This window comes from Mesoplodon densirostris, chromosome 17 (genome assembly GCF_025265405.1).
Source record: "Mesoplodon densirostris isolate mMesDen1 chromosome 17, mMesDen1 primary haplotype, whole genome shotgun sequence".
In the NCBI taxonomy this organism is placed as follows: domain Eukaryota; kingdom Metazoa; phylum Chordata; class Mammalia; order Artiodactyla; family Ziphiidae; genus Mesoplodon; species Mesoplodon densirostris.
In genome coordinates this window covers 3,701,451-3,728,382 of record NC_082677.1, presented here as the reverse complement: position 1 = coordinate 3,728,382, position 26,932 = coordinate 3,701,451, and the positions used below count along the sequence as shown (strand labels likewise).

The 26,932-nt window shown below is 44.1% G+C and overlaps 1 protein-coding gene across 1 annotated transcript in view; it reads right to left on the bottom strand.

The window, feature by feature from the left end:
* LOC132477650 (phospholipid-transporting ATPase IB) overlaps positions 1 to 26,932 on the bottom strand; it is a 451,641-nt gene that overhangs the window by 110,455 nt on the left and 314,254 nt on the right. The window contains exons 30-32 of the mRNA XM_060080119.1: positions 14,903 to 14,964; positions 14,188 to 14,244; positions 11,988 to 12,095 (exon numbers count right to left, since the gene is read on the bottom strand). Coding sequence (XP_059936102.1) covers positions 11,988 to 12,095; positions 14,188 to 14,244; positions 14,903 to 14,964 — 227 coding nt within the window. The remainder of the gene's footprint in view (positions 1 to 11,987; positions 12,096 to 14,187; positions 14,245 to 14,902; positions 14,965 to 26,932) is intronic.

Here is a 26,932-nt window from a genome sequence, read left to right as displayed (position 1 = left end):
CTGTTTCTTCCATGAAATCATCTCAGATTTATCACAGGCCAGCTGCTAACGAAACTTTACCTAAGCTTGACATTTTCTTGACCAAAACCTCCTCTTCAACTATGGGCTTGTACTTATTACTCCAAAAATACCAACCCCTTCAACATAATAATGAAAATGCTGTCCAATGATGTATTGGTCCAGGGAACTTACGTTTCTGCTAAAACTATCTGTGATCCACTAACTTCATCAGTTTTATCTCCCTTAATAAAACTGTTGGAAAATGATTAGCTTAGTACTTCCTTAAACTAGGTACTCAAAAATCCATCTCGATTTCATATTTGTCTTTTCTATAATATCGCTTCCAAAACAATCATTTCCATTAAGTAATTAAACCTTATTATTAACCCTTTACAAACACAAACATCAACAGACAGTATACCACATATATCACCCATGCAGCTAAAATAGTTCAACTAGAATTTTAACTGGAAATGTTCTTAAATATTTTTTAACTGAAAATCATTCTTCGGGTGAGAAAAACGCATGGTTCGTGCTACTGGTGTTTTGAGCACAGTTCAGAAAATGCTAAATTAATGAATTAATCAATCACTTCCATGAGCACATCCTGTGCTAGGTTATTCCCAAATGTTTGAATATTTGGCATCTGCTTTTGTTAACAATTCAGCAAACAGATATTAAGCACCTGTTACACCAAGCCAGATCCATTCCCCAATTCTACAGGAGAGGTGTTTAATTTTACTTTATTAATTCATTCATTTGAATATTTACTGAGTGCCAGAAAAGAGGAGAGGCAGGTACTGAAGAGCATTTACTTTCCTCATAAACTTACAATTTAGAGAAAGAAACTGACATTAGTTATGAAATCACATAAATATAAATTTTTGACGATTGTGATAAAAACACAGAACATAAAATTTACCATCTTAACCATTTAAGTTCAGTGTAAGCTATCTTTACACTGCTGTGCAACAGATCTCTAAAATGTGTTCATCTTGCAAAACTGAAACTCTGTATTCATTAAACACGAGCCCCTCATGTCCCCTCCCCTCCAGCCCCTGACGACCACCATTCTATTTTCTGTTTCTGTGATTTTGATGACTCTCCGTACTATACAGGGGAAAGCATATGGCATTTGTCTTTTTGTGACTGGCTTATTTCACTGAGCATAATGTCCTCAAGATTCATCCATACTGTAGCATGTGACAAGATTTCTTTCTTTTTAGAGCCTGCATAACATTCCATTGCATGTATGGATCACATTTTGTTTATCTGGTCATCTGTCAACAGGCAATTTGTTGTTTCGACCTCTTGGCTATTGTGAATCATGAAGCTATGAACAAAGGTGTACAAATATCTCTTTGAGATCCTGCTTTCAATTCTTTCAGGAATAAGAAGTGGAACTGCTCCATCATATGGTATTTCTGTGTTTAATTTTTTGAGGAACCTCCATACTGTTTTTTGCAGTGTCCGCACCATTTTACATGCCCACCAACCGTGCACAAGGATTCCATTTTTCCACATTTTTGCCAACACCTGCTATTTTTTGAGTTTTTTTTTAAATAGTGGCCATCCTAATATGTGTAAGGTATTATTCTCATACACAAATTTTTAATTGTGGTAAATGCAAGGGAGGAGAGGTAAACTGTGTTAAAAGAACACGCACTGGGAGGGTTTCACCTTGTCAGGGACACAAGGAAAGGTATCTGCAGGAAGTAATGACTCGCCTGAGGTCTGGAAACCAGGCGAGCCCTAGCTACGTAGAAGGCGGAGACCAGGGCATGCAGGAAGTGAGGGCAGCAGGTGCAAACGCACTGTGGGAGCCCAAGCAAGGCCTGCCGGGAAGTGAGGGAAGGCCCGTGCAGGTGGGGCAGGAGGAGGCTCAGGGCTGCACAGGGCTAGGGGCTTGGCAAATGGCCTGGACCTTTACCCTGAGGGCAACAAGAAGCCAGGGGAACAACTCCATCAGACTTATGTTTTGAAAGTCTACTTTGGCTGCAGTAGAACAATGGGTCCAGACAGACCGCATGCTAAGAAACTAGTCACGAGGCTACTGCAATAGTCCAAGCAAGAAATTCCATAGCACCAAACTAACTGGGCAGGACCAGAACCGGATGGAAGGAGACACAGGTAAGAGAATGACAGGGCGTGGATTCAGCATAATGATGGGGGAAGGGGCCTGAAACTCCAGAAGGAGAAAAAGGCTGAAGGGTTCGCACAATCTTAGGGATTAAGAATACTACTCAGAAATTGCCACTTGTTGAACAAATTAACTTCCTGTTCAACACAGATCTGGTTTATTTTTGGTGGCACATGTTACAACTGCTCAGCTGGTTGCAGCAGGTCAGAAAAGAAACCAAAGGCCCATGTCCTGACCTCTTCCCTCCCACATTCAGGAGGATGTGGTTGAGGAATTAGCCAATACTTTGGAAAAACTACCTGAAGTCAGACCCACGCTTTGTAACTGTTGCTTTTTAAACTCTTTTTAAAGCAATTAATAAGCAGAGATGAACAGCTCAGTGGTGCCCAGATTTTATTCTTTAGGGAAAGCCCTGTGTAAGGGCCAAGACCCTTTTCATTGTAGGTGACAGAAATCAAAGTCAGGCACTCACACCCTGGTGCAGGGGAAGGTCCTGAAGGCCAGGCTTCTCCCAAGCCCCAATCTTATCTGAGCCTGGGTTTCCCACCTCTTAATCTTGCCTGCACTAAATTTAGCTTTGGAGAGTGAATCTGCTGGTGAAGAGCTGGGCTGTCCAATACATTAGCCACTGTCCAGATGTGGCTACTGAGCACTTGAAATTGGTCAGGTCTGCCTTGGGATGCGCTGCAACTCCAATATACACACTGGATTGCAAAGATATAGTGCAACGATGTAAATTATCTCAGTAATTTCTTTTAATGTTGATTATATGTGGAAGTGGTACTATTTTGGAAATGTTGGGCTAACTGTATTAACAAAACTAACTTAACCTGTTTCATTTTCCTTTTTTTAATGCAGCCACTAGAAAATTCAAAATTATAATGCATCTCCCATTATATGTCTACTGCACAGTGCTGCTCAGGACCATGTGACTGAGTCATGTTGAATTGTTGGCTGCAGAGAGAAAGAGGGCCCTCTTAGAAAAACTTCTATTTCCTTCCATCTCTGTTTTGAAGAATCAGTTCTACCCAAGCATGTCTTCTTTTTCCTGGGGGGTGTGGGGGCCGGCAGGGGAGGGGCATAGGAAGGCCACAAAAGGAGGTAAATAAAGCCCCTTGGTAGCCTGACTTTCCGACTTGGAAGATGCACAGTAGGAAAAGTTCACCAGCTGCTTTTCTGCAACATAACCCATTTTCCAGAAGGGATAGGAGAGCTCTCACTACCTTAACTTGACCCAGCTGGTTCTACCTTTCGTATCTGTAACTTAATGATTTCTTCATTCATTAGGACTCTTTTCAGCAGTAACAGAAATCCAACCTGAATTGTCTTCTGCAAAACAGGGAGTATATGGATTTAGTGTGTCTGAAAGTTCAGAGACCGCTCCAGCTTCAGGCAGAGCACATGCTCAATGCCGTCATCTCTCAGTTCAGCTCTCCTCTGTGCTCGATTCATCCCCAGCCAGGCACTCTCTTGGTGGTGGCCCCTTGCAGCTCCAGGCTGATGACATCCCCGATATATAACAAACCCAGAGGCAAGAGAGCTTTCCCCTTCCCCTATTAGTTTCTATTAAAAAAAAAATCCTTGAATTGTCTCTAAGTGGCCTTGGTGGGTCATCATGCTGTTCCTGAATCAATCGCCATGGTCCATGAGATGAAGCTGGTAGTTGACGAGTCCTGGGTGTCCGGTCCAGACCCAGAGGTAGAGCAGAGGTAGAACCCGCACTGTCTGAATGCGCGTTCTGAAAAAGGGGGCGGGACTGGGGGGCTGTGACCAGAAAAGGGGGAATTGGACGTCGGGCAGGTGATAGACAAGGAGATACGGCTGCACCCATGTTGCTGCTGCTGGGCTGAGTGGGTGGGGTTGCCTTCACAGCACCCTGGGAAGGACCTGCACATCTAAATATGCCCTTCTTTCTCTTTCTATCCTTTCTCAAAACCGGGGAACCTTCCCACACTGTGGGTGGGAATGTAAATTGGTGCAGCCACTATGGAAAACAGGATGGAGTTGCCTTAAGAAACAAAAACAGAGCTACTGCAATCCCACTCCGAGGCATATATCCAGAGAAAGCCATGATTTGTAAAAATACACGCACCCTATGTTCATAGCAGCACTATTCACAATAGCCAGGACATGGAAGCAACCTAAATGTCCACTGACAGATGAATGGATAAAGAAGATGTGGTACATATATACAATGGAATACTACTCAGCCATAGAAAAGAACAAAACAATGCCATTTGCAGTAACATGGATGGACCTAGAGGTTATTATACTAAGTGAAGTAAGTCAGACAGAGAAAGACAAATATCATATGATATCACTTATATATGGAATCTAAAAAAGGATACAAATGAACTTATTTACAAAACAGAAATAGATTCACAGACATAGAAAACAAACTTATGGTTACCAAAGGAGGGTAGGGATAAATTAGGAAAAATAAATAAATAAAATGTATATTAGATTTAAAAAAAAGAACAAGGTTGGAGACAAAGGAGAACGGGGTGCCAGATTAAGGATGGACCTGCACTTCTATCAAGTCAGACTTTGAAATCAACGGCCATCTCCTTATAAGAGATGCACTGTCCTGCACTAATGATTTGTGTTTACTTTTGTGTACATCTAAAATTTTCCATAATAAAAAGTCTTAAAAATTAAAAAAAAATAGGTTGCAATAATTTTAAAAAATCTGTGAATGAATTCCCTGGTGGTTCAGTGGTTAAGACTCGGCACTTTCACTGCTAGGGGTCCAGGGTTCGATCCCTGGTCGGGGAACCAAGATCCTGCAAGGCTCATGGTGTGGCCAAAAAAACATAAACAACAAAAAACAAACTTGTGAATGAAAGTGCACTATAGTTGCAGACACAGGTAACCTAGATTTCTCTTTTTCTGCCTTTAGCCAAAGCAATGCCAAACACTTATGACAGCTGCTCAACCCGGTTCAAAAAGCATACGATTTCCTCACTGAACATTTGATATCTTGCAGTGCCAAAGGCAATGACAATACCTGAAGCTCTCACTTCCTTTAAGTCCTTCCACTACTCTGGTGCTCTGGATGCTGTCGACAAGAGCTTTGCATCCTCATTTACATGAAATAGGGAAACCTGGGTACACGTTTCATAGCGTGCTATGATTCTATTTTCTCCCTTCTGAGTCTAACCTACCCTGTTATCGTTTCCTGCACGAATCCTTTATCTAGTGGCCTTTGTCAGGCACCTCTCTATCTCTTAAATAGAACAAACCTAAAGAACACGGATGGTTTTGGTGGAGTGTGAGGTGGGGAGAACTCCAGCTCTGGTCACCAGGCGAGGCATCTCCCTCCGCAGATGTCTGAGAAGTAAATCCCTGCAGAGAACCTCAACCCCAGGCTCCCCATGCACATTTCCACATGTTTGGAGAAAGGAAAAGTTCAAAACCACATCAAACATACTCTGCGACCACGGCGTATAAATGTTCCAAACAAACAAAATCAGCACGTAACGTGTACTTCAATTTGCTGACAGATATTTAAAAAATTAACATCAGAATGAATGGCAAACACCACCACCACCACAAGACCTTCAACCCCAGAGAAAAATAACTCACAATCAAAGCCACCTTGGCCTCGAATTAGCACACAGCATCCTTGAAACGAGAGGCCAGAATAAAACAAACTGCCAAAATGGAGAGAATGGTGCAGAGAGGGGGAGGCGGAGCTAAGAAAAGGAGGGCTTTCCGTAAAGCACTTAAAAAGAGTAACTCTACATTGATATTTGAAAAATTCCATTACACTGCAGGGCAAGTCACTTCAGATACAATTTAATAAAAGCAAAATTTTAAGAAGGAGTGACGGACATCTATTTGACCCCTGGTTCGCACCCACCATTACCCTAGGTGCGTGCCATCATGACAAGGTGTGCGGGTTCGTACCCTGAGGTCTAGGGGACTAGGGAGGTCCCAGCTACTCCTCTCTCCAGCCTGACCAAGGTACTGGTTCTTTCTTTCTAAGCCCTCGTTTGCTCATACGGTTGTAGAGTTGATTGTCAGATGAGCTAATGCTTAACTCATTATATACGTGATTTCACAGGCAGAACGTATGTATATGAACATCTATTTTGTCTGGGACATAGTACTTTCTCAACAGACATCACCTACTATTACTTACATGCCTTATTTTCTTTCATGTCCTTATTAACTCCAAAGATAGATATTATCTACTACTTATACCTGATGAAACTAAGGTTCAGAAATAACACATTTATGGCTATTATGAACAACAGACTTAACTTGATAAATTTCTTAGGCACTAGGTTAATCTAGTTCAAATCCCACTTTCACCGTTAGGATCTGCAGTGGATAGGAAAGAAGTTTGAGTCGGGTCACGTTCACCCAGATTTGATTGATCCTTGCGGACCTGCAGGAAGCAACCAGGAACCAGCGGGTGCCGGTCCCATCCCTGCCTGTAGGAAGAATCTGGAATCACTCTGAGGGGCAAATGGATTTCATAGAATACACTTTCTTCCTTGTTTGGTAATCAGGAAAAGAAAAACAGAAACAGCTTGGCATGACGTGTAGTGACTACAAAAGCCATTTTCTGACGGAACTCTTGTCAGATACCTGAATTTTCTGATTTTCAGAGCCCATATATTTATAGGCCGCTATTTATATTGACAGCTGCACTAGATAGCCCTGATCATATGAATGTTTCTGATTTTTCTTTTCATTATCATGAAGAACTTTTTGTTTTTTTTTTTCTAGGGATTAGTATGGGGAGGCTTCAAGGGGGCAAATGCATATGAATGCAGGGACCCTGGATGTGGGTGACAAGAGGTACAGACGCGGAGAAACCAGGAAGTCCCTACCTTCTTAATTTTGTTCGTATCGCTATTTTTTCAGATAATAATGTCATCCAGAAACACAGCATGTTCCTTCTTGTAAGTCAGTCTTATTATCACACACACAATGCACAAGTTGAAAACCAAAATGCAAACTGGACTTCAACCAGTCATCTGGCCAAGATCCGCACACAAGAAAGTTATTTCAAACCAAGAAGCACGTCTCCAGTGGTAGGACTTCCTATGTTACCAGGCTGACCACTTCTCACCCTAGCCGGGCCCCACGCTCCTGAAATACGTTCTTTGAGGAAAATAGGACCAACTCTATCCAATATTGCTGTATTAAAGATAATTCCAATGAATTTACGATATTCACATTAGGTGTTTCTGGGATGCTATCATCTAAAACACTCATAATTACAACACTCAAGTAATTTGTTACCAAATCCTTAAATAAATCTACAAGCACCTAACTTTGAGTATAATATAACATTCGATATCAAAGCCTTAAGCCTGTTTTTTAAAAATCACCTATTTCCTTAGTGGCCCTTATACTTGTGAACATAAGAGAAACATCCCAACATCCACAGGAGGCTGGAGAGTGTTTCCTGACACCTGCTTCTCACTGAGGCTGATCCAGTTGTAGATCAAGTTTTCCTCACCTCTCTAATTCAAAACCCTACTTCAGCAGGCAACTCTGCGCTAAAGAACGCTGATAATTTTCCACCCACAGGCCTTGGCTATGGGGACCCATCATGGAGAAGCTTACACAACCCATGGTTATGATACTGGCAGAAAGGAAAACCCATGGTCCCGTATGGAAAAACCTCATCACATATTTTTCCTCAGCTGAGGGCTGTGGCATCACCCAGGACAGACACAACCAGAGTTTCTAAGTTTCTAATTCACTTTAGGTGAATTCACTGTGGGCCTAGGAAAATGGAAAAACGGGGTGCCCCTTAAGACCCCACAAATGCTGACTATTCTCAGGAGAGGAAGGGTACAAAGGACTCTTTTATTTTATTTTTTAAATTAATTAATTAATTTGTTTGTCTTTATTTTTGGCTGTGTTGGGTCTTCGTTGCTGCCCGCAGGCTTCTCATTGCGGTGGCTTCTCTTGTTGCGGAGCATGGGCTCTAGGCGCACGGGCTTCAGTAGTTGTGGCACGCAGGCTCAGTAATTGTGGTTCATGGGATCTAGCGCTCAGGCTCAGTAGTTGTGGTGCACGCGCTTAGTTGCTCCGTGGCATGTGGGATCTTCCCGGACCAGGGCTTGAACCTGTGTCCCCTGCATTGGCAGGTGGATTCTTAACCACTGTGCCACGAGGGAAGCCCCAGAGGACTCTTTTGATTCGAGAAATTTCCACTGGGACTTCCTGACTCACTGGTTGGCTTTCATGGACCACACTGTGAGGTGCTTCACGGAAGATAAAGATGCTTTGATGGTGGAAAATCCCCCCCATACTACAGCCCTTCCTCCCTTTGCACTCGGGGCAAAACCTGCCTTGTTCCTCATGAGAAAAACTCCACATATCGTGGACAAGACAAAGAAATAGATAATCGAATTGGTTTAGGAAACCCCGGCAGAAACGATGTATCTTTTCAACAGTTTAGGATGCTACGAACAGACAGAACATTTTGTGTGAGGTCCATCTCTGGCTCCTAAGTGAGAAATGCCATTTGCCACCAGACAGTAGTTTAATTCTACAGCTCAAAAGAACCATGTTCCTTTGCCAAAACCCTACTGCTTCATGAACGACAAGAAAATGGTTTATAAAAGTCACTAGAAACATTCTTATAATAATAACAACACTAATTTTTAAAAAGCAGTCTTCTTCCAGAACACCGTCACTCCTAAGCATTCACTGACGGTCTTCATCAGCTGGGGCTACTGAAACAAAACACCACAAAGTGGGTGGCTTTATCAACAGCAGAAATTTATTTCTCCCAGTTTTGGAGGCTGGATGTCTGAGATCAGGGTGCCAGCCTGCCTGGGTTCTGGTGAAGACCCTCTTCTGGGTTGCAGACGTGTAACTTCTTGCATCTTTTTTTTTTTTTCCTGCTGTTCCTGTCAAGCATTTTTTAAAAATTGAAGCATAGCTGAATTACAATATTGTGTTAGTTTCAGGTACACAGCCAAGTGATTCAGTTACATGCATGCGCATGTACATGTATTTTCAGATTCTTGTATCTTCACACTGCAGAGAACGAGTGAACTGGCTCTCGGGCCTCTTCTCACCAGATCACTAATCCCTCCCCAAAGGCCCTACCTCCATGTTGGAGGCTGAGGTCAGGGCTTCAACATGAAGTCGAGGGGAACACAAACATTCAGGCCACAGCACCAGCCTAGCACGAAAGGGATGTACATGGCTCGGCCATATTTTCAACTTCCCCCAAAGGAGCTGCGCCTCCTGTCACTGACAGCCCCTCTTTCTTTAGGACAGTACGTCACCCCTCTGGAGACAGCGGAAAGCCTGTCTGAGACTTGAGGCTTGTGTAGCCACTCTCCACCCAAGTGATTCTTCATAAGTGTTAAAAAAAAATTAAAAAAAAATACTTCCCTACCACTTTTCAGAGAATGATGGTGGCAGACACCAGGTGAAGGAGCATTGAAGTTGGCCTTGACATTGTTTTCTGACACCCTGTCTCCACTGACAGCTCCATCCTGGAGCAAGATGAGAGAAAAGGAAGAGCTCTTTCAATGCAGACAGCGGATTACCCACCCAGCAGCCCCGGGATGTGAAAATTACAGTAATATCTCCTTCCATGTCTAATGAAAACCTCAGTCTCAGCCAGCGATGGCTGATTTCAAAACAACATCATTTGCTTCATGGAAACAGACCAACCAACCAAGACGTTGAAACGATGTGGTTTATGTTAAAAAAATTTTTTTTATACCCAAGTGAAATGTGATTTAATATTACAATTTCTTTGCTTTTGGATGGTAGGAATAGCTCATTCGATTTTTTCAGGAAGTCCCCAACTATGGAAATTTCACCATTATGGTGAGCCTTCGAACCACATGGGCATGCAACCCGGACACTGAAAATGTGGCGTGTCAGTGACTACATGGTAAATGGTCCCTCCACACTTCAAAAGTCAACCTCCTGATGGGCTGGTGACCATCTTAATGTCTGAACTGGAGTCCCTGGTGCCGGCGTACACAGAGGGGTCACTAGAGCATCCCCTCCGTGAGGGACACTGGGAGGGGCTGTCAAAGGAGTGGGCTTTGTCGCCAGTCACCTGTCAGCTGACTCCATCCTATCAGCTGTCACTCTTCTCTAATTTCGGAAACTGTCCACAGCAGTTGGTGCCTTTCATTATCCTGCACCACAAAATCCCCCAAATGAAATATTCATCGGGCCATATCCATCCTTAACCAAAAGGAAAGACCATGAAGCAGATATTCTAGGCACCAAACCTTACACCAAGTGATCATGACTGTGGCTACTTTTTTTTGCTTTAAAACAGAACTGATTTAAGTGAACCAAGTATCTTTGCTGGGAAATGCTTGTTTTGCTACAAAACAATCTTCTTGATTCATTCAATGCTCTGTAATTTCCTCCATTGCTCATATTTGGAAAGGAATTGAAAAGTATGTTATGTGTTTGTCCTCATACCTTAGAGAAGGCAATGATGCATTTGGGAGCACACAAGCCACCCCTGTAGGACACATCTGTCTGCTCAACACCCACACTCAGAGGAGGTCCCAGACACCCTGGGGTACATCACTGGATTCACCAAGTAAAAAAGGCAAGCAGCCCACCCAGTATGACCTCACACGGAACAGCTGCTGGGCATGTATCTAGACATGGGGAGGCCCAGAGTTTGGGCTCATTTCTGCAGAGTAAGTGAGGCAAAGATAGTGGCCTGATGTGCCATGCATAGGCCTGCCCCTAAAATATGTAGTCCAGGGGCAGGAACCAGCAGAAGCCCCCAACCTACAGTCCTTCTCTTCCCACGCTTGGTTCTGACTCACGGTACAAGCGTCCTCATGCAAATGTGAGTGGGTGTCCCAGAGCAAACCTCCAGGGGACCCAGCACACATCACCCCCCTACAAAGAGCTGTCCTTGGGTCGAAGGGTGTGCTCCGGGCCTGGATCCGGGGAGAGAACCAGGCAGGCCTGGCGAGTAGGCTTCTGGTCATTTGGAAGACTCGGGGTCCTGGGAACCCGGGGAATGGACTAGAGTCGGGATGCTGCCCTTGCCCCACGACTGCCTGCCCTGTGAAGAGGGACACACCCAGCCAGGGACCGCCAGTGCAGAGGCCTCCAAAGGAGTTCAAATGTAAAGAAAAAAGAAAATGCAATGTCTTCATAAACATTCTGTGTCCCTTACTACCAATCACATATTCTTTTGTAAACCCTGAAAAATTTCCCTGTGAAACAAAATTTACAGCTTCATTTGTAACTGAGGGCATTTGGAACCCAGGGCTTTCAAGGTCTTCTTCAGACCTGATCCTGTGGGATCCTAAGATCCAGGGTGTCAGTGGTGATGCCTCCATCTCAAACAGTGGACAAAGATAATATAAAGGACGAAAAAAATAAAATCTAAAGGATTTTAGATTTTAGCGTAAAGGTCTTCAATCACAGCCTCTCCAGTTAAGAGATGAACAATGAGATATTCTGCTTAATTAATGATCTGGTTAATAGAGTGGTTAGATCTATCTTTCACAGGTGACTAATTATCACCTAATCAAAGTATAGTAATACCCAACATCGAAACTACAATCAGCATAATCACGGGTTATGCATGACTCAAAACATCTCCTGTTTTCCAAGTCCGTGAACTGTACACATGAGACCTGTAATTAACTTGCAATTCATGAAGGAAATGTGGACACAGCTGGGTAGGTCAGAGGATTTAAGTCGACAGTTTATGTAACAGTTAAAATTTCCAAGGCTATTTCTGTGGCCCGGACAACCTCTTCCAGGGGCTTTGATTTGGTTTGTTTCCCACCTGATACATTTCGACGGAAGCAGGCAACACAAACCTGTCCTGAGACACGGAAAGCCCCCAGTTAATAGCACTGACCTGTCCTTTCATATCTGGAGCGATGGGAATGGTGGGCCAGATGGTTGAGTAGATGCCAAAAAACACCAGCCAGATGAGCATGCTTCCCCAGACGGCCAGGTGACTGAACTACAGGAGAAAACAGACACTCAGGCAGGGTTCTCTGCTGACCCAGTAGCCACCTGAACGCCACCCGCTGCAGGAGCCCTGGGTCCACGCCACCTTTCTTTATGGAAAGATTTCTACGAAACACCGGTTGAGAGTTTAAGTAACTAGCGGCCCCAAACTATCCTGAAGAGGAAAGTGCTTTTTCCACCACAGCTGACCGTCCTGTAGACCCATCCTACAGTGTCACCAGGCTCCTTTCTGTCCCTCGCCAGTGTTCGCTCCATTTTGGAGCGGAATAAATAAGGTATCATTGCTCTAGGAAGAGGGCGTGGGACAGACAAAACGAACAAGATGGGTTTATTTATCATTTTGAGGCTTTGACTGTTCATTTTCCAGAGAACTTATAAAAATTTGGAATGGATACATCCCTTAACGACAACACTTTGAGCATCTACTGAGTTGCGAATTTCTTCTCCTCTGTCCTCTTGCTAGGATGATCCTCGGCTTCTTTTCAGCCACACGCCATGATCTAATCCAGCATGAGCCTCTGGCAGCTTTTTAAAAAATCTGACCACGGCTCGCCACCTCCTCACGTCCCAGGCTAAGCCACTACCCCCTCTCACTTGGATTCATTGCCTCTGTCTCTCAACGAATTCTCTGCTTCCACATTCACCTCCCACCCCGCCCCCAATGAATGAGCACAGAATTAGAAGCCTATTTAAACAGCAGAGATGAACGTGAAACACTGGCCATAATCCTCAAAAGTTGGAAATAACCAAAATGTCCAAAACTGGGGACTGATTCAATAAGGGATGGGATATTGATACAACTCAATACTCTTTAATCACGAACTATGACCTTGTAGAAGTACATACATACATATATATATATATATATATTTTTTTTTAATTTATTTATTTTTGGCTGCATTGGGTCTTTGTTCTTGCGTGCGGGCTCTCTCTAGTTGCGGCGAGCAGGGGCTACTCTTCGTTGTGGTGCGGTGGCTTCTCTTGTTGTGGAGCATGGGCTCTAGGCATGTGGGCTTCAGGAGTTATGGCACACGGGCTCAGTAGTTGTGGCACATGGGCTTAGTTGCTCCATGGCATGTGGGATCCTCCCGGACTAGGGATCGAACCTGTGTTCCCTGCATTGGCAGGCGGATTCTTAACCACTGCGCCAAAAGGGAAGCCCAGACTCTGTGTTTTGTAATACGCTGTCTTATTAAAAATATACACAGAGAACAAAGTCTGGAAGGTTATACAGGAAATATTAACAATAACTATCTCTTGGTGGTAAAATTATGGAAATTAAAAATTCCTCTTTCTGTCCTTCTGTATTTTCTTTGTGTGTGTGATTTTTTTTCATACAATGCACATATACACTGGAAATGAGCTGACTATTAACAGCTTAGAACTGTATTAAGTGCTCAGCAAACGAATCATCAGGGAACTCTGGATTGCAAATGTGCCCTGATAAAGATCAAACCACAATTTTTACATGCAAAATTTAAAATAAGGCAGCTAGATATTGTTTACTGTTTTCCTGGGGCTTAAAAAGATACTACACCATAAATATTACTCAGCCATAAAAAGAAATGAAATTGAGCTATTTGTAATGAGGTGGATGGACCTAGAGTCTGTCATACAGAGTGAAGTAAGTCAGAAAGAGAAAGACAAATACTGTATGCTGACACATATATATGAAATTTAAGAAAAAAAAAGTCATGAAGAACATAGGGGTAAGACAGGAATAAAGACACAGACCTACTAGAGCATGGACTTGAGGATATGGGGAGGGGGAAGGGTAAGCTGTGACAAAGTGAAAGAGCGGCATGGACATATATACACTACCAAACGTAAGGTAGATAGCTAGTGGGAAGCAGCCGCATAGCACAGGGAGATCAGCTCGGTTCTTTGTGACCGCCTGGAGGGGTGGGATAGGGAGGGTCGGAGGGAGACGCAAAAGGGAGGGGATATGGGAACATATGTATATGTATAACTGATTAAATTTGTAAAATAAAATAAAAAAAAATCTAAAAAAAAAAAAAAAAAAAGATACTACACCATAAAAAATATCTATAGTGGATAGAGAAATAATTCTAGAGAAAACTTACTTTTGTCCAAGCTGTAGTCTCCAAACCGGCTTTCAGGCAAACAGTAACAACAACATACTGTGAAAGAAAGGAATTTGGGAAATGAGTTATCCTCACTTATTTTCACTTCCCAGAAGAAATCCCAAATCCTCCCCAGAGGCAGTTTCTCCATGGCGTCTGGACTTTGAAAGTGCCATCTTGGTAGCTAATTCTCTGGGGGTCAGTTTTAGGACAATTACAGGCAGGTTCTTATAAGAAAAGCCCTCATTTTAGTGACTGACTTCTCACAAGTAACAGTTACTTTGCCCTTTTCTTCTTGGAAGATTTGGAAGAAATCACCTTCCCTTGGTGTTGGTTTTGTTTTTCTCCCCCCCCTCCAAGTACATGTGAAACAGTCATCTGAAGAATGGGGAAATCTGCTGATCACCTGTCCAGAAATCTTAACTCTGCATAATCTTCACTCAAATACGAGGTAAGCATTTCACAACCACTCTGAGCTCTAAGTGTTGCCAAATCTTGGCTCCCTGTCCACCAATGGAGAATAGAAGTACACAGACAGAGTTTGGAGGAAATAGAAAAGAGTAGCTTTCTTCCTTTTGCCAGGCAAGATAAGGAATCTATAATATATAGTTTAAAGATGTGAAATAAGTCATAATGACAAAGGCTTTATATAAAGGGAGGGGTAAAACCCACACATGTGCCATCTAAGAAAGATTCAATAAACAGGTAAACTTACCGTATAAACGATATTTCCAACAAATAAATAGTCTGTGGCATGACCATTGGCCAACACAGTATCTGAAAAACAAAGAGGTTACAATTACCCTCCAGAGCAGAGTGCTACAATCTATTTATTCAGAATGTAAAAACAGAACTTTAGAGACATTTATCAAAATGTAAGGGAATTTCGAAAATTGCATTGTCTGTGATTCTAATGCCTCCTTTTTCTAACTCTGCATTTTTTCACCTTATATTTTTGCCAAATGAAGCAAACAAACAAAATCAGGTTTCCAACAAACCAAACAACCAAACACTTGATCTGTGTGGAAATTTACATTTTCATACAGATTCAAATCTCCCTTTTGTCAGTTAGAAAAAGGAATAGTATAAAAGCATATTAATCTATCTTTGTGGGTGCCAGTATTAGACCTTTTCCATGTGTTCATTTACTAGTCATCTTTAATTTTTGCTAAATTGGAATTATAGGCCAACAGCAGAAGATAACTACATGACACAAAATGAGTTCATGATTACTGAACTCAGAGAATTTAAAAGAATATTCACTACTTGTGTTCTCTGTCAACTTCTATGTGAACTTCTGGAGTCTATAAATGGGTGAATGCAAACAACCCAATGAGAGATGCCTAGACAATACAACTAGGATTCTGAAGCTTTAATTTTATAGCTTTCCAATTTTTTCTTCGTCTAAGGATGACTATTACAATGTACATAACAGTCACTAAGGCAGAACTCTAAGAGAATTGTCTAGTTCGGGTCAGCTAGCCTGCTGTGAAAAGTCTGGTTTTTACCCTGAGGGGTCAAAGATCTCTGTTTTAAGATCAGAAATAGTTTCTTTGGGTGACACTGTCAATCCCCTTTTAGTCTCTTTTATACTCATCTGTGGCCTACAGGCCAAGTGTATAGGGATTTTTCTGTTCAAATTTCCAACCCAGTAGCTGTTGTACACACATATTTGGGCTCACCAATTTACCTAACTGTTGAAGAATCTGATTCTTATTAAAGAATCAAGATCCTTTTAGTTTTTGCAAACACCATAAGGATCAAGTACCATCACAGGGAAAATCTGGTAATTGTGGGACCCTGCATCCAGCCACAGGGCATGCCCTTTCTCCTAATTCTAGATAAGTAAATTTGTGGATAAGGACAGATGAACCCACAAAGTGACATCACGGGCTGTGTTAGGAACTGGCCTAAACTCAGGGATTGCTCCTGGGGACCGTGAGAGTTACCCTAGGGTGGCCACTGACTTAAAAAGGATTAATCTCAAAGCCTAGGGGAGACATGGTGAAGGGAGAATCGAAACTCAGGCAGGACTTCATTCAAAAGGAAGGAAGGAAAACAATGATCAGAAAAGTAAAGAAGAGGCTACGTTAAGCTCAAGAAGGCCACAAGTTGATGTATTAGCAAACAGCTATTCAAAACTGTAAGGGTTCGCATTTTAGTAACTGGCCCTAAGGTTGTTTTCATAATAAAGATGACACTTTTAAAGAAAAGCCTCAATAAAGAAACACTTGAGATTAGACAGGTGACCACTGATTTGATTCTAACAGAGATGATAGCTGTGAAAGGGGTAACATTAGTCTTTTATTTACAGGACAAATATTTATTTAAAGCCTACTTTAAAGCAGGAAGTGGGGAGACAAGGTCCCTGTCTTCGTGGAGCTCCCAGTACAGTGAGGGAGACAAGACAAAAACACACCAACAAATAGATACACAATACAATGTCAGGTGTAGTAAATGCCACGGAGACGTAGAAGGTATGGAATAGAGACGGACGGGGCTGCTATTTTAGACAGGGAGTCCCGGAAAAATCTCTTTGAGGAGGTAACATCTGAGCAGATCGGAATAGTTCAAGGGAGTGAGTTAAGTGAACATCTGGGCTAGAGCGTTCCAAGCAGAGAACTGGCCAACAGTCTGAATACAGACAGCAACGATGAGCTCAAAGACCATCACAAAGACCAGTCTGGCTGCAGACTCTGGGGAGAGCGCCCAGACAGTAAGAAGGGGCCAATTAATGTAGGTCATGGTGGGGAGCTTGAATTTCTCTGTTAACTACGACAGGAAACCAGAGAGTAAAATGGTATGAGTTATGTTCTTAAGGGAATAGTCCAGCTTTTATGGGAGAACAGATCCTGGACGACCAAGAACAGAATAATAACAGATGCAATTCCAGTTTGGAAATGATTGTAGCAATCCACCCAGGAGGATGATACTGGTGGCATGCAGAGTTGGGTCCACTATGGTAGCCTCGAGCTGCTGTTTCCACTTAAATTAATTAAAATACAATACAAAAAATTCAGTTCCGGCTAGGGATTGGGGAGGAGAGGGAGAATGAGGCATTACTGCAGCAAGTGTACAGCGTTTCCATTTAGGGTGATGAAAAGATTTTGGAATAGATTATCGGTGATGGCTGCAAACATTCTGAATGTAATGCCTCTGAACTGTATACATAAAATGGACCATAGAACTAAAACCAAAAAACTCTTAGGATAAAACACAGGATTAAATCTTTATGGCCTTAGATTTGGCAATGGTTTCTTAGCTTTGGCACCAAAAGCACAGCGACAAAAGAAACAAGTAGATCAATTAGACTTCATCAAAATTAGAAACTTTTGTGCTTCAGAGGACACCATCCTGAAAGTGAAAAGACAAACCTCCGGAATGGAGAAAATATTTGCAAATATTTATCTGATCAGGAACCTGTATCCAGAATACAAAAACAACTTACAGCTCAGCGGTAAAAAGACAACACAATTGAAAAGTGGGAAAAGGCTCTGGACAGAAATTTTTCCAAAGAAGAGGTACCGATGTCCAAGTACATGAAGGGATGCTCAATGTCGTTAGACACCAAGGAGATTCAAAAACAAAAACCACGAGATATCATTTCACACCCACCAGGTTGGCTATGATAAAAAAGATAGATAGTAACAAGAGGTGGCAGAGGATGTGGTGAAATTAGAACCCTCAGACACTGCTGGTGGGAAAGTAAAATGTTGCAGCCACTGTGTAAAACTGTCAGGCAGTTCCTCAAAAGGTTATGCCTAGGGGCTTCCCTGGTGGCGCAGTGGTTAGGAATCCGCCTGCCAATGCAGGGTACACAGGTTCGAGCCCTGGTCCAGGAAGATCCCACATGCTGCTAAGCAACTAAGCCTGTGCACCACAACTACTGAGCCTACACTCTAGAGCTCGTGTGCCACAACTACTGAGCCTTCGAGCCACAACTACTGAGCCCATGTGCCACAACTACTGAAGCCTGTGCCACAACTACTGAGCCTGTGCTCTAGAGCCCGTGAGCCACAACTGCTGAGCCCGCGAGCCACAACTACTGAAGCCCACGTGCCTAGAGCCCGTGCTCTGCAACAAGAGAAGCCACCACAATGAGAAGCCCGCACACTGCAACGAAGAGTAGCCCCCGCTTGCCGCAACTAGAGAAAGCCCGCGCGCAGCAACAAAGACCCAACGCAGCCATAAATAAGTAAATAAATAAATAAAAATTAAAAAACCCCCAACGTTATGCCTAGTTACCATATGACCCAGCAATTCCACTTCTAGGTACACACCCAAGAGAGATAAAATCATGAATGAAACACACAAAAACTCATACATGAATGTTGATAGCGGCATCATTCACAACAGTCAGAAGTCCATCAATGGAGAAAACATATCCATACAATGGAGTTTTACTGAGCTATTAAGAGGAATAAAGTACTGGTACATGCAACGACATGGGTGAACCTTGAAAGATCTTACGCTAAGTGAAAGAAGCCAGTCACAAAAGGCCATGTATCATATGATTCTACCAGCGTGAAATGTCCAGAATAGGCAAATCTATAGAGACAGCAAGTAGATTTGTGGTTGCAGGAGCTGAGGGTGTTTGGGTGGGAATGGAGGGTGGGTGCTGATAGATATGGAGTTCCTTTTGGGGGTGATGAAAATGCTTGAACATTGATTAAGGTGATAGCTGCAAAACCACGTGAATACATTAAAAACCACAGAACTGTACAATGTAAATGGGTGTGAGGCAGGAAAGACAGGGCGGGGCCCAAGGACAGCCTCCTCATGTATAGGCGTTAGACAAAAAGCAAAGCCACTTCCTTCTTCTGCACTTAATGAGGCCATGACTCATAGAGGAACAGCATCTAAAACAGAAACTTTGTAGCCTCTGAGCGAGAAACTTTGCAGCATGAAAACCGTGGAGCATGCGCCGCCAGGTAGGAAATAGATAGGCTTTGGGTTGACCTGCTGCAGCTGGTTTCATGCTGCCCCTAGGAGATAAACTATAATACTATCAGGATGACGAGCCCTCACTGGATGAGAGACTGCACAGCCCACGCAGCCCCCTCATTCCTGTGGTCGCGAGGAAGTCCCGGCCGGGCACACGCACAGAAGGGGTCTCAAGTGGTCCTCTGGTAACCCTGGCCGCACTGTAATATCCTTATAAAATCATTAGCATCGTGGTTTTGACCCCCGCCCCCGAAATCAGGTGAACTGTATGGTATGTAAATTATATAGCAATAAAGCTGTTATTTAAAAAATCCAGTTCCTCAGTCCCACATAACCACGTCTCAGATGCTCAGTCAGGAGCCACGTGGCTTGCAGCAACTGTCCTGGAGAGCACGGATACAGGACATCTCCACCATCACAGAAGTTCTGGTGGACCCTGCAGGCCAACGTGTATGTTGGAAGCAGAATGAAGTGACAGCTTTTGGCATGTATTCTGAACAGAGAGATGACAGCATTTGTTTTTGATCTGGAGGGGGGGTGAGAAAGAATGGGAGGAATCAACAGAGATTTTGAGGTTTGGGGTCTGAGTAACGAGGTGGTATCATTCACTCGGTCATATTAACGCAGGAACACTGACGAAAAGGGTGGCCCGTGAAAACGAGGTACCATGTGATCAATGCCTGAAATTTACAACAGGAAGAAGAGATAGCAGTGAAGCGTGGTGCTATTAGGAAGAGAGACAAAAGGATACTTGGGAAAATGAGGAGGAGAGAAGGAGTTGGTTGGTAGAAAAAACTCCCAGTAACGAGGGTTAGAAGACCTTGCTGAGCCCGGCTCTCCTGTTCCAGCTTTGCCGTGATTTAGTATTTTAACATTTTAGGTTCTGGGTCTCAGTGTCCACACCTACAAAATGGGGGTGGTTCTATCAGATACAGACAACGATGACTGAATTATCACCAAGGTTCTTTTAGGTAGAAAATGCTAAGATTCTAAGGTCCATGTTCTTAGCTGCTAAGTCAGGGATTCAGTGGTAGAAACCTGAGAGCTTCAGAGCTTCGTCCTGTTCATTTTAGCTCAGGATGGATTTCCTAACCTCAGTCTCATCTTATGTGTTCATGAATGAAGAAAAGACCCTTTAATTGAGAAAAGCAGTGATCTGAGGGCCCTGAAGTTCTACCTACACGAAGCCCTGACAGAGTCTAGAGAAAACTCTGGTCAGATGGAAGACTTAGAAGGGCCAGGAGACTAAGCTGAAAAACAAGGTTTACAATTATGGCTTGACAACTTGTGAATTTCCTTTTGATAGTAATATTTCAAATGCTGGTTGATTCATGTACTAAAAGAAATTAAATATACAAAGCATTTGTCTAAATAGGGAGGGCTTAGAATGTGTTTCTTTTTTTTTTTTTTTTTTGCGGTATGCGGGCCTCTCACTGTTGTGGCCTCTCCCGTTGCTGAGCACAGGCTCCGGACGCGCAGGCTCAGTGGCCATGGCTCATGGGCCCAGCCGCTCTGCGGCATGTGGGATCTTCCCAGACCGGGGCACGAACCCGTGTCCCCTGCATCGGCAGGCAGACTCTCGACCACTGCGCCACCAGGGAAGCCCTGTGTTTCATATTTTAAGGATATACAGATAATGAATAAAAAACTGTTAGACATTGTTAATTCTACATTGAAAATAGATAACATGTTACTAAGTATAAGACAGGCTCTGTTCTAAGCACTTTACCTACGTGAGTATACTTACTAATACATGTGATGCTAATATATGACTATTAGCATTACTAATACGCAACACTAATATATGTAATACTTCTTTAATACTCTAACAATGCTATGAAATGGTATTATGGCCTGCATATTTCAGATGAGCCAACTGGGGCAGCAAAGAGAAGCTAAATGACATGCAAGGTCACACGCTTAGTGAGAAACTGTAAGCTTTGTAATACAAGATGGTTTTCATTAACTGAGTTAGAAAAATGGACCCCAAAGAATAAAAGGAGACAACTTCAAGGGGAAAAATAATTAGACTAAGAAGACCTCTTCTGAAATACCAACACCTAACGGGGAGGAACTTTCTAGCAGCGAAATAGGTGGAAAGAAAATGAGATTCACACAGCAGAGATTCTGTACCACCCAGGGCACAAGTGCGGGAAGCAGCAGTAGTCCCTTGAGATCTGGCCTTTTATTCTGAGTTGGGGTGAGCATTTCATTAGCCCGGAGCTGCTCAATCTCAGCACTGCTGACATTTTTCTAGGTAATTCTTAGTTGCGGGGCTGGGGGCGGCACTGTCTTGTGATTATAGGGTGTCTGGCAGCACCCCTGGCCTCTCCCCACTAGAAGCCAGTTGTGACAACCCAAAACGCCTCCAGACAATGCCAGTGTCTCCTGGGGGAAAACTTCCCCGGATTGAGAATCACAGCATTAGAGGAAAGAAAACAGAGGAGCCAGAACAGGTAGAGAGAATATACCCCGAAGTAAGAGTGGCTAATGCAGGGCTTCCCCGGTGGCGCAGGGGTTAAGAATCCGCCTGCCAATGCAGGGGACACAGGCTCGAGCCCTGGTCCAGGAAGATCCCACATGCCGCGGAGCAACGAAGCCCGCGCGCCACAACGACTGAGCCTGCACTCTAGAGCCCGCAAGCCACAACGACTGAGCCTGTGCTCTAGAGCCTGCAAGCCACAACTACTGAGCCCGTGTGCCACAACGACTGAAGCCCATGCACCTAGAGCCGGTGCTCCACAACAAGAGAAGCCACCGCAACGAGAAGCCCGCGCACCGCAACGAAGAGTAGCCCCCGCTCGCCACAACTAGAGAAAGCCCGCGCGCAGCAACGAGGACCCTATGCAGACAAAAATAAAATAAATAAATGAATAAATTTATTAAAAAAAAAAGAGTGACTAATGAAGGGAACCTCCTCCTCTGTGGTCAGGCCGAGGAGGAGAGTGTGGTGGGACCTCACAATTCACACCATCAGCAGAGAAACAGGGTGAGGCCTTGGTACAAAGGGATGCAACTGCCATCGCTTGATGGCCTTTAAAGTGGGTAAACTCTGTGATTATGTCTGGGACTGAGAGCTCACTGGTGAAGAGAACATATCCATGGAGACAATTAAGACCACGGACCACCATGCTGGCAATCTGGCATGAACAGAAGGAACTGACAGTGAAACCCAGGGACATCTTCCAACCGCAGCTTCTAGAATTTTATAATGCATTCATTTCTACCTTGCCATGGCAGTAAAATGCTACTGGCATTAAATGATATGTTTGCCCTTGAACTAATCTGAATGCACTTCAGATAACTTTTAGTGAAGCAGGATAACCCTACTATTTCAGCTCATCATTTTGGAAGGATAATTCAATACTGCATTTTAGCTTTCTGCCTAGGAAGGAGCATCTCCTATCCCAATCGAGACTAATACCACCTGGGAATAATTGATTCCTTGGAGGAGAAACTCCCAAACTAACTTGAGATTCTGGGACATGTCAAGAGCCTCAGAAAAGACAGCATCCACTAAACAAGTCACAAGTCATTGCTTTGCCCACCCTGTTGGGGAAATTCCCACAGAATACAGTTTTCTCTTGAAGGTTATACTTCAACTGTTTCAGAGGCAAATACCTGTGGGCATCATTCCTTGTTAAAATTTGCCAATAACATCCTCCTGAAGAAAAGATCTGAAGTCCTAAACAATCATTGGCAGATGAACGCATTAATAAGATACAGCTTGCTGATAATTCAAGGCTGGAAAAGCCCGTTTGGACTGTCCAGTTTATTCCTGAAGCATGTTGCTGACAAATTACTTCTTCCCACTTTGTTTAATCTTAACAGTACTGTTACGATTCCATCACTCCACTCAGGAAAACAACTTTCCTGTGGTTTATAGCTGTTTTCATTTTAGTTGGATATTTAAAATCTCAAGTGATTTTTTTTTTTGATAGGAGAAAAAGAACCCCCAAGCCAAGATGAGTAATTGGGTCCCCAAGCCAGCCTTCAGAACAACATGTATCCACCATCTATGTAAACAATAAGAAGATAACTGCAGACAAAGCAGCATGGGGTGGTATAGAGGGATGTTTGGGAGGAAGGGGGCAGAGAGAGGGGAAAGGACAGTTCAGGCACAAAAGGACTCGGCTGCCTAGAGGCATGGAGGTGGACTCCTGCCCTGCTGGAGTAGAACCTTGAGATGCACGGGGCAGGGTGGGGTGTGGGACAGGAGCACTACGGTGGCCAGAATGTTGAGGTCAGCAGGGGCCAGACCACACCAGGTTCTAAAAAAGGGGTAAAAGAGATCCACCAAACGTGCAAGTGGAGACAGGTGATCTCACCAGACCTTTGTTAACCAGCAGGACACTGAGCATTCGCCAACGGAAACCTAGCATTAGCACACGAGGGCTCAGCAGAGCCAGGGCAGAGGGAAGGAGGATCGGGCTGCCTCTGGCGTCAGCACCGCTGGCGTTTCACTGAACAGTGTGAGACCAGCCAGCCCTTTGCAGGCTGAGGATCAGATCCACCCAGACGAGAGCTGAAACGCTGCCGGACCAAAAGTCCAGGGAAGGAGTTCCACAGAGTAAAGAACCTGAAAGAGCAAGAAGGTTTCCCAACTGCTTTGTCGGATAAAGCACTGAGTCCCATTTAGAATGACCAGCTGTGGCCACATGTGGGGTAAAACCTAGTATAAGGATGGTGCCGACCATATACATCGAAAGTATTATTACAAAATACCAGAGCTAGAAGCCGCGTCCTGAGAGACAGTCATTCTCTTAGAAGCCGGTACAATGCCTTGGCTTCAGAACCCTCAGACCCAAAGCAGCCGCTGAGCCTGTTCGTCCAGACTTACATTATTTGCAAAATCTGGTTGGATCCAGGGACTGACATGATGTAGGTTTAGCCAAATGAGGTTTAGAAACGCAGACACTAAAACAGACTGTTGTGAACAATGGGGACAAACCCACATGGACCCTTCACGTGAGTAGTGATGGCCCCAAATGCTGCGTGCAAAAAGCTCTCTGAAAATATCTGTGGGAAAACCCACGGTTTGTAACAAAAGTATGTCTTGTTTTCTAAACAGAATGATAAAGGAACTCACCTCAGATGCTTCCAGAGGGCTAGGTTGATGACATCTTATAAGGATGCCATTTCAATTAAATGCTCATTAAACACATTACATCATGGCCCAGCTAAACCACAAAAATGTATTCAGAAAGGGCTCTGACAAAAAGCAAAATCTGAAGACTAAGTTATAGCATAGTGCTGTGCAGCCAGAAAAGACAGGGTTTAATAATCAGGAAAACAGATGGGGTGAATGTATGTGTGTGTTTTTAGTGCAGTAAGAATCCGTGGAGTGCCTGGATTCCAAATCACAGGTAGGGCTTCCCTGGTGGCGCAGTGGTTAAGAATACGCCTGCCAAGACAGGGGACAGGGGTTCGAGCCCTGGGCCGGGAAGATCCCACATGCCACAGAGCAACTAAGCCCGTGCGCCACAACTACTGAGCCTGCGCTCTAGAGCCCGTGAGCCACAACTACTGAGCCCACGTGCCACAACTACTGAAGCCCGTGCACCTAGAGCCCGTGCTCCGCAACAAGAGAAGCCACCGCATGAGAAGCCCGCGCACTGCAACAAAGAGTAGCCCCTGCTCGATGAAACTAGAGAAAGCCCACACACAGCAACAAAGACCCAATACAGCCAAAAATAAAATAAATAAAAATTTATTTTAAATAATTTAATTTAATTTATTTATTTTATTATAAATTTATTAAATTTTATTTTGATTTTATTTTATTATTATTATTATTATTTTTTTTGCGGTACGCGGGCCTCTCACTGCTGTGGCCTCTCCCATTGCGGAGCACAGGCTCCGGACGCGCAGGCTCAGCGGCCATGGCTCACGGACCCAGCCGCTCCACGGCATGTGGGATCTTCCCGGACCAGGGCACGAACCCGTGTCCCCTGCATCGGCAGGCAGACTCCCAACCACTGCGCCACCAGGGAAGCCCTAAATTTTATTTTTTAAAAAAATCACAGGGGGGCCTCCCTGGTGGCGCAGTGGTTGAGAGTCCGCCTGCCGATGCAGGGGACACGGGTTCGTGCCCCGATCCCGGAGGATCCCACATGCCGCGGAGCGGCTGGGCCCGCGAGCCATGGCCGCGGGGCCTGTGTGTCCGGAGCCTGTGCTCCGCAACGGGAGAGGCCACAGCAGTGAGAGGCCCGCGTACAGCAAAAAAAAAAAAAAAAAAAAAAAAAAAAAAAAAAAAAATCACAGGTATCTCACTCACATAGGACTCCGTCAGGAGAATTAGGGGAGGTGGCACCATTCCCTCCACGTCAGGATACCTGCCAAGAATCCTGGCTGCAGAGCAGATGCCAAGTTCCTCCTGGTTTTCCTTCTCCCACCCTTTTGCTTCTAGAACCTTCAGCAGCACTAGTTCAGAGCAGGCCTGATTCCAGAATATTAATCAGGCTCTCCATTCCCCCCGTCTCACCCTTGGGGCCTCTTAAGACTCCGGAGGCTCAGAGGAGGTATGATGCCAACCAGCTACTATTAGATGAATATGAAGAGTGAAAATGTCTTCCAAGTTTCAAGTAGCTAATTTACAAATAAGCTTCAAATTCATCCTGCTCAAATGTCCGTACTGTCTGTACTACAACTGAAACAATTCTTTCTGCTTCCAACGCTATGTATTCACAAAGAGAAAATTTATTTTTTCCTTCCTTGGTAAAGAGTGGTATAAGCTATTGGAAGGAGTCTCTAAAAGGCAGAGTTTATACAAGTGTTAGTGATTATAATTACATTCATAACCAGCACTGGGTTAAGTTCCTGGTTATATAAGCCTTGTGCTGGATTTTCTCCTCCGTACTGACATTTCTGCTGGATAAAGTTAAGGATATGAAACTCAGATTTCAATCTCTTTTTTCACTCTTGTTTACTAAAAATAGATTTTAAAAAGGAAGTAAAAATGATGGAAAGTGAACTCGATTGCCTGCCAATGTCAAACAGCCACCTCGTAGGCACAGACTCTTTCTTTATTCCTGGGAGCAGGGTCTAATGACGTCCCGCGGCCCTTCGTATGCAGGTGGGGCCCCATGACTAGTTCTTGCCAATCAGACATGAGCAGAAGTGATGGATCGCTTCCTGCCAGGGGAGGTTACGGGCAAGCAGTCCTTCTCCTGCTCTCTCCCATCCCCACGTGAAGGCTGAGGGTGAACTCGGGGGCCCTGCACAGATGGAGCGCCACTGTATTGAGGATGACTAGAGCTTGGTTTAATCAGGTGTCGAAAGACACACAGACGTGGACGTGATGATCGTGAAGGAAGGAGTTTATACTCACAGATCCCTAGAAACAGGATGCACGGGGTGTCAGGCAGGGCCAAGGGAAAGCACCAGGGTCAGTCAGGAGGGCAGGAGGGGAGAGCATGGCCCAGAGCCTCTAGTGGGGTTTTCACAGGACAAAATGGACAAAGCAGGGTAGGTACGCTGTTGAAGCTCAGGATTGGACAGTGTGAATAATTTCAACAGTCTCTGGGTTTTAGGTTGATCCCTAGTTATGTGGTACCTGGCCCAGGGGTGATTTAGGGCAGGGGATATTGGCGTGGTGTGAGAGAGTGAGGTACAGAGAGGGCTGGGGGTGTGGGAGCCAGAATGGTTGGCTGTGAAGCAAAGGCATGCTTGTGGGACAGTTGTTTGCTCTCCCTAGGAATTAGCCAACCCTGGGAGCACAGTCTCTCCAGGATCACGGGCCCAAAGATCAGGGCATCACAAATGCAGAAAATAAGAAAATACAGTCAATACACCCACGTAC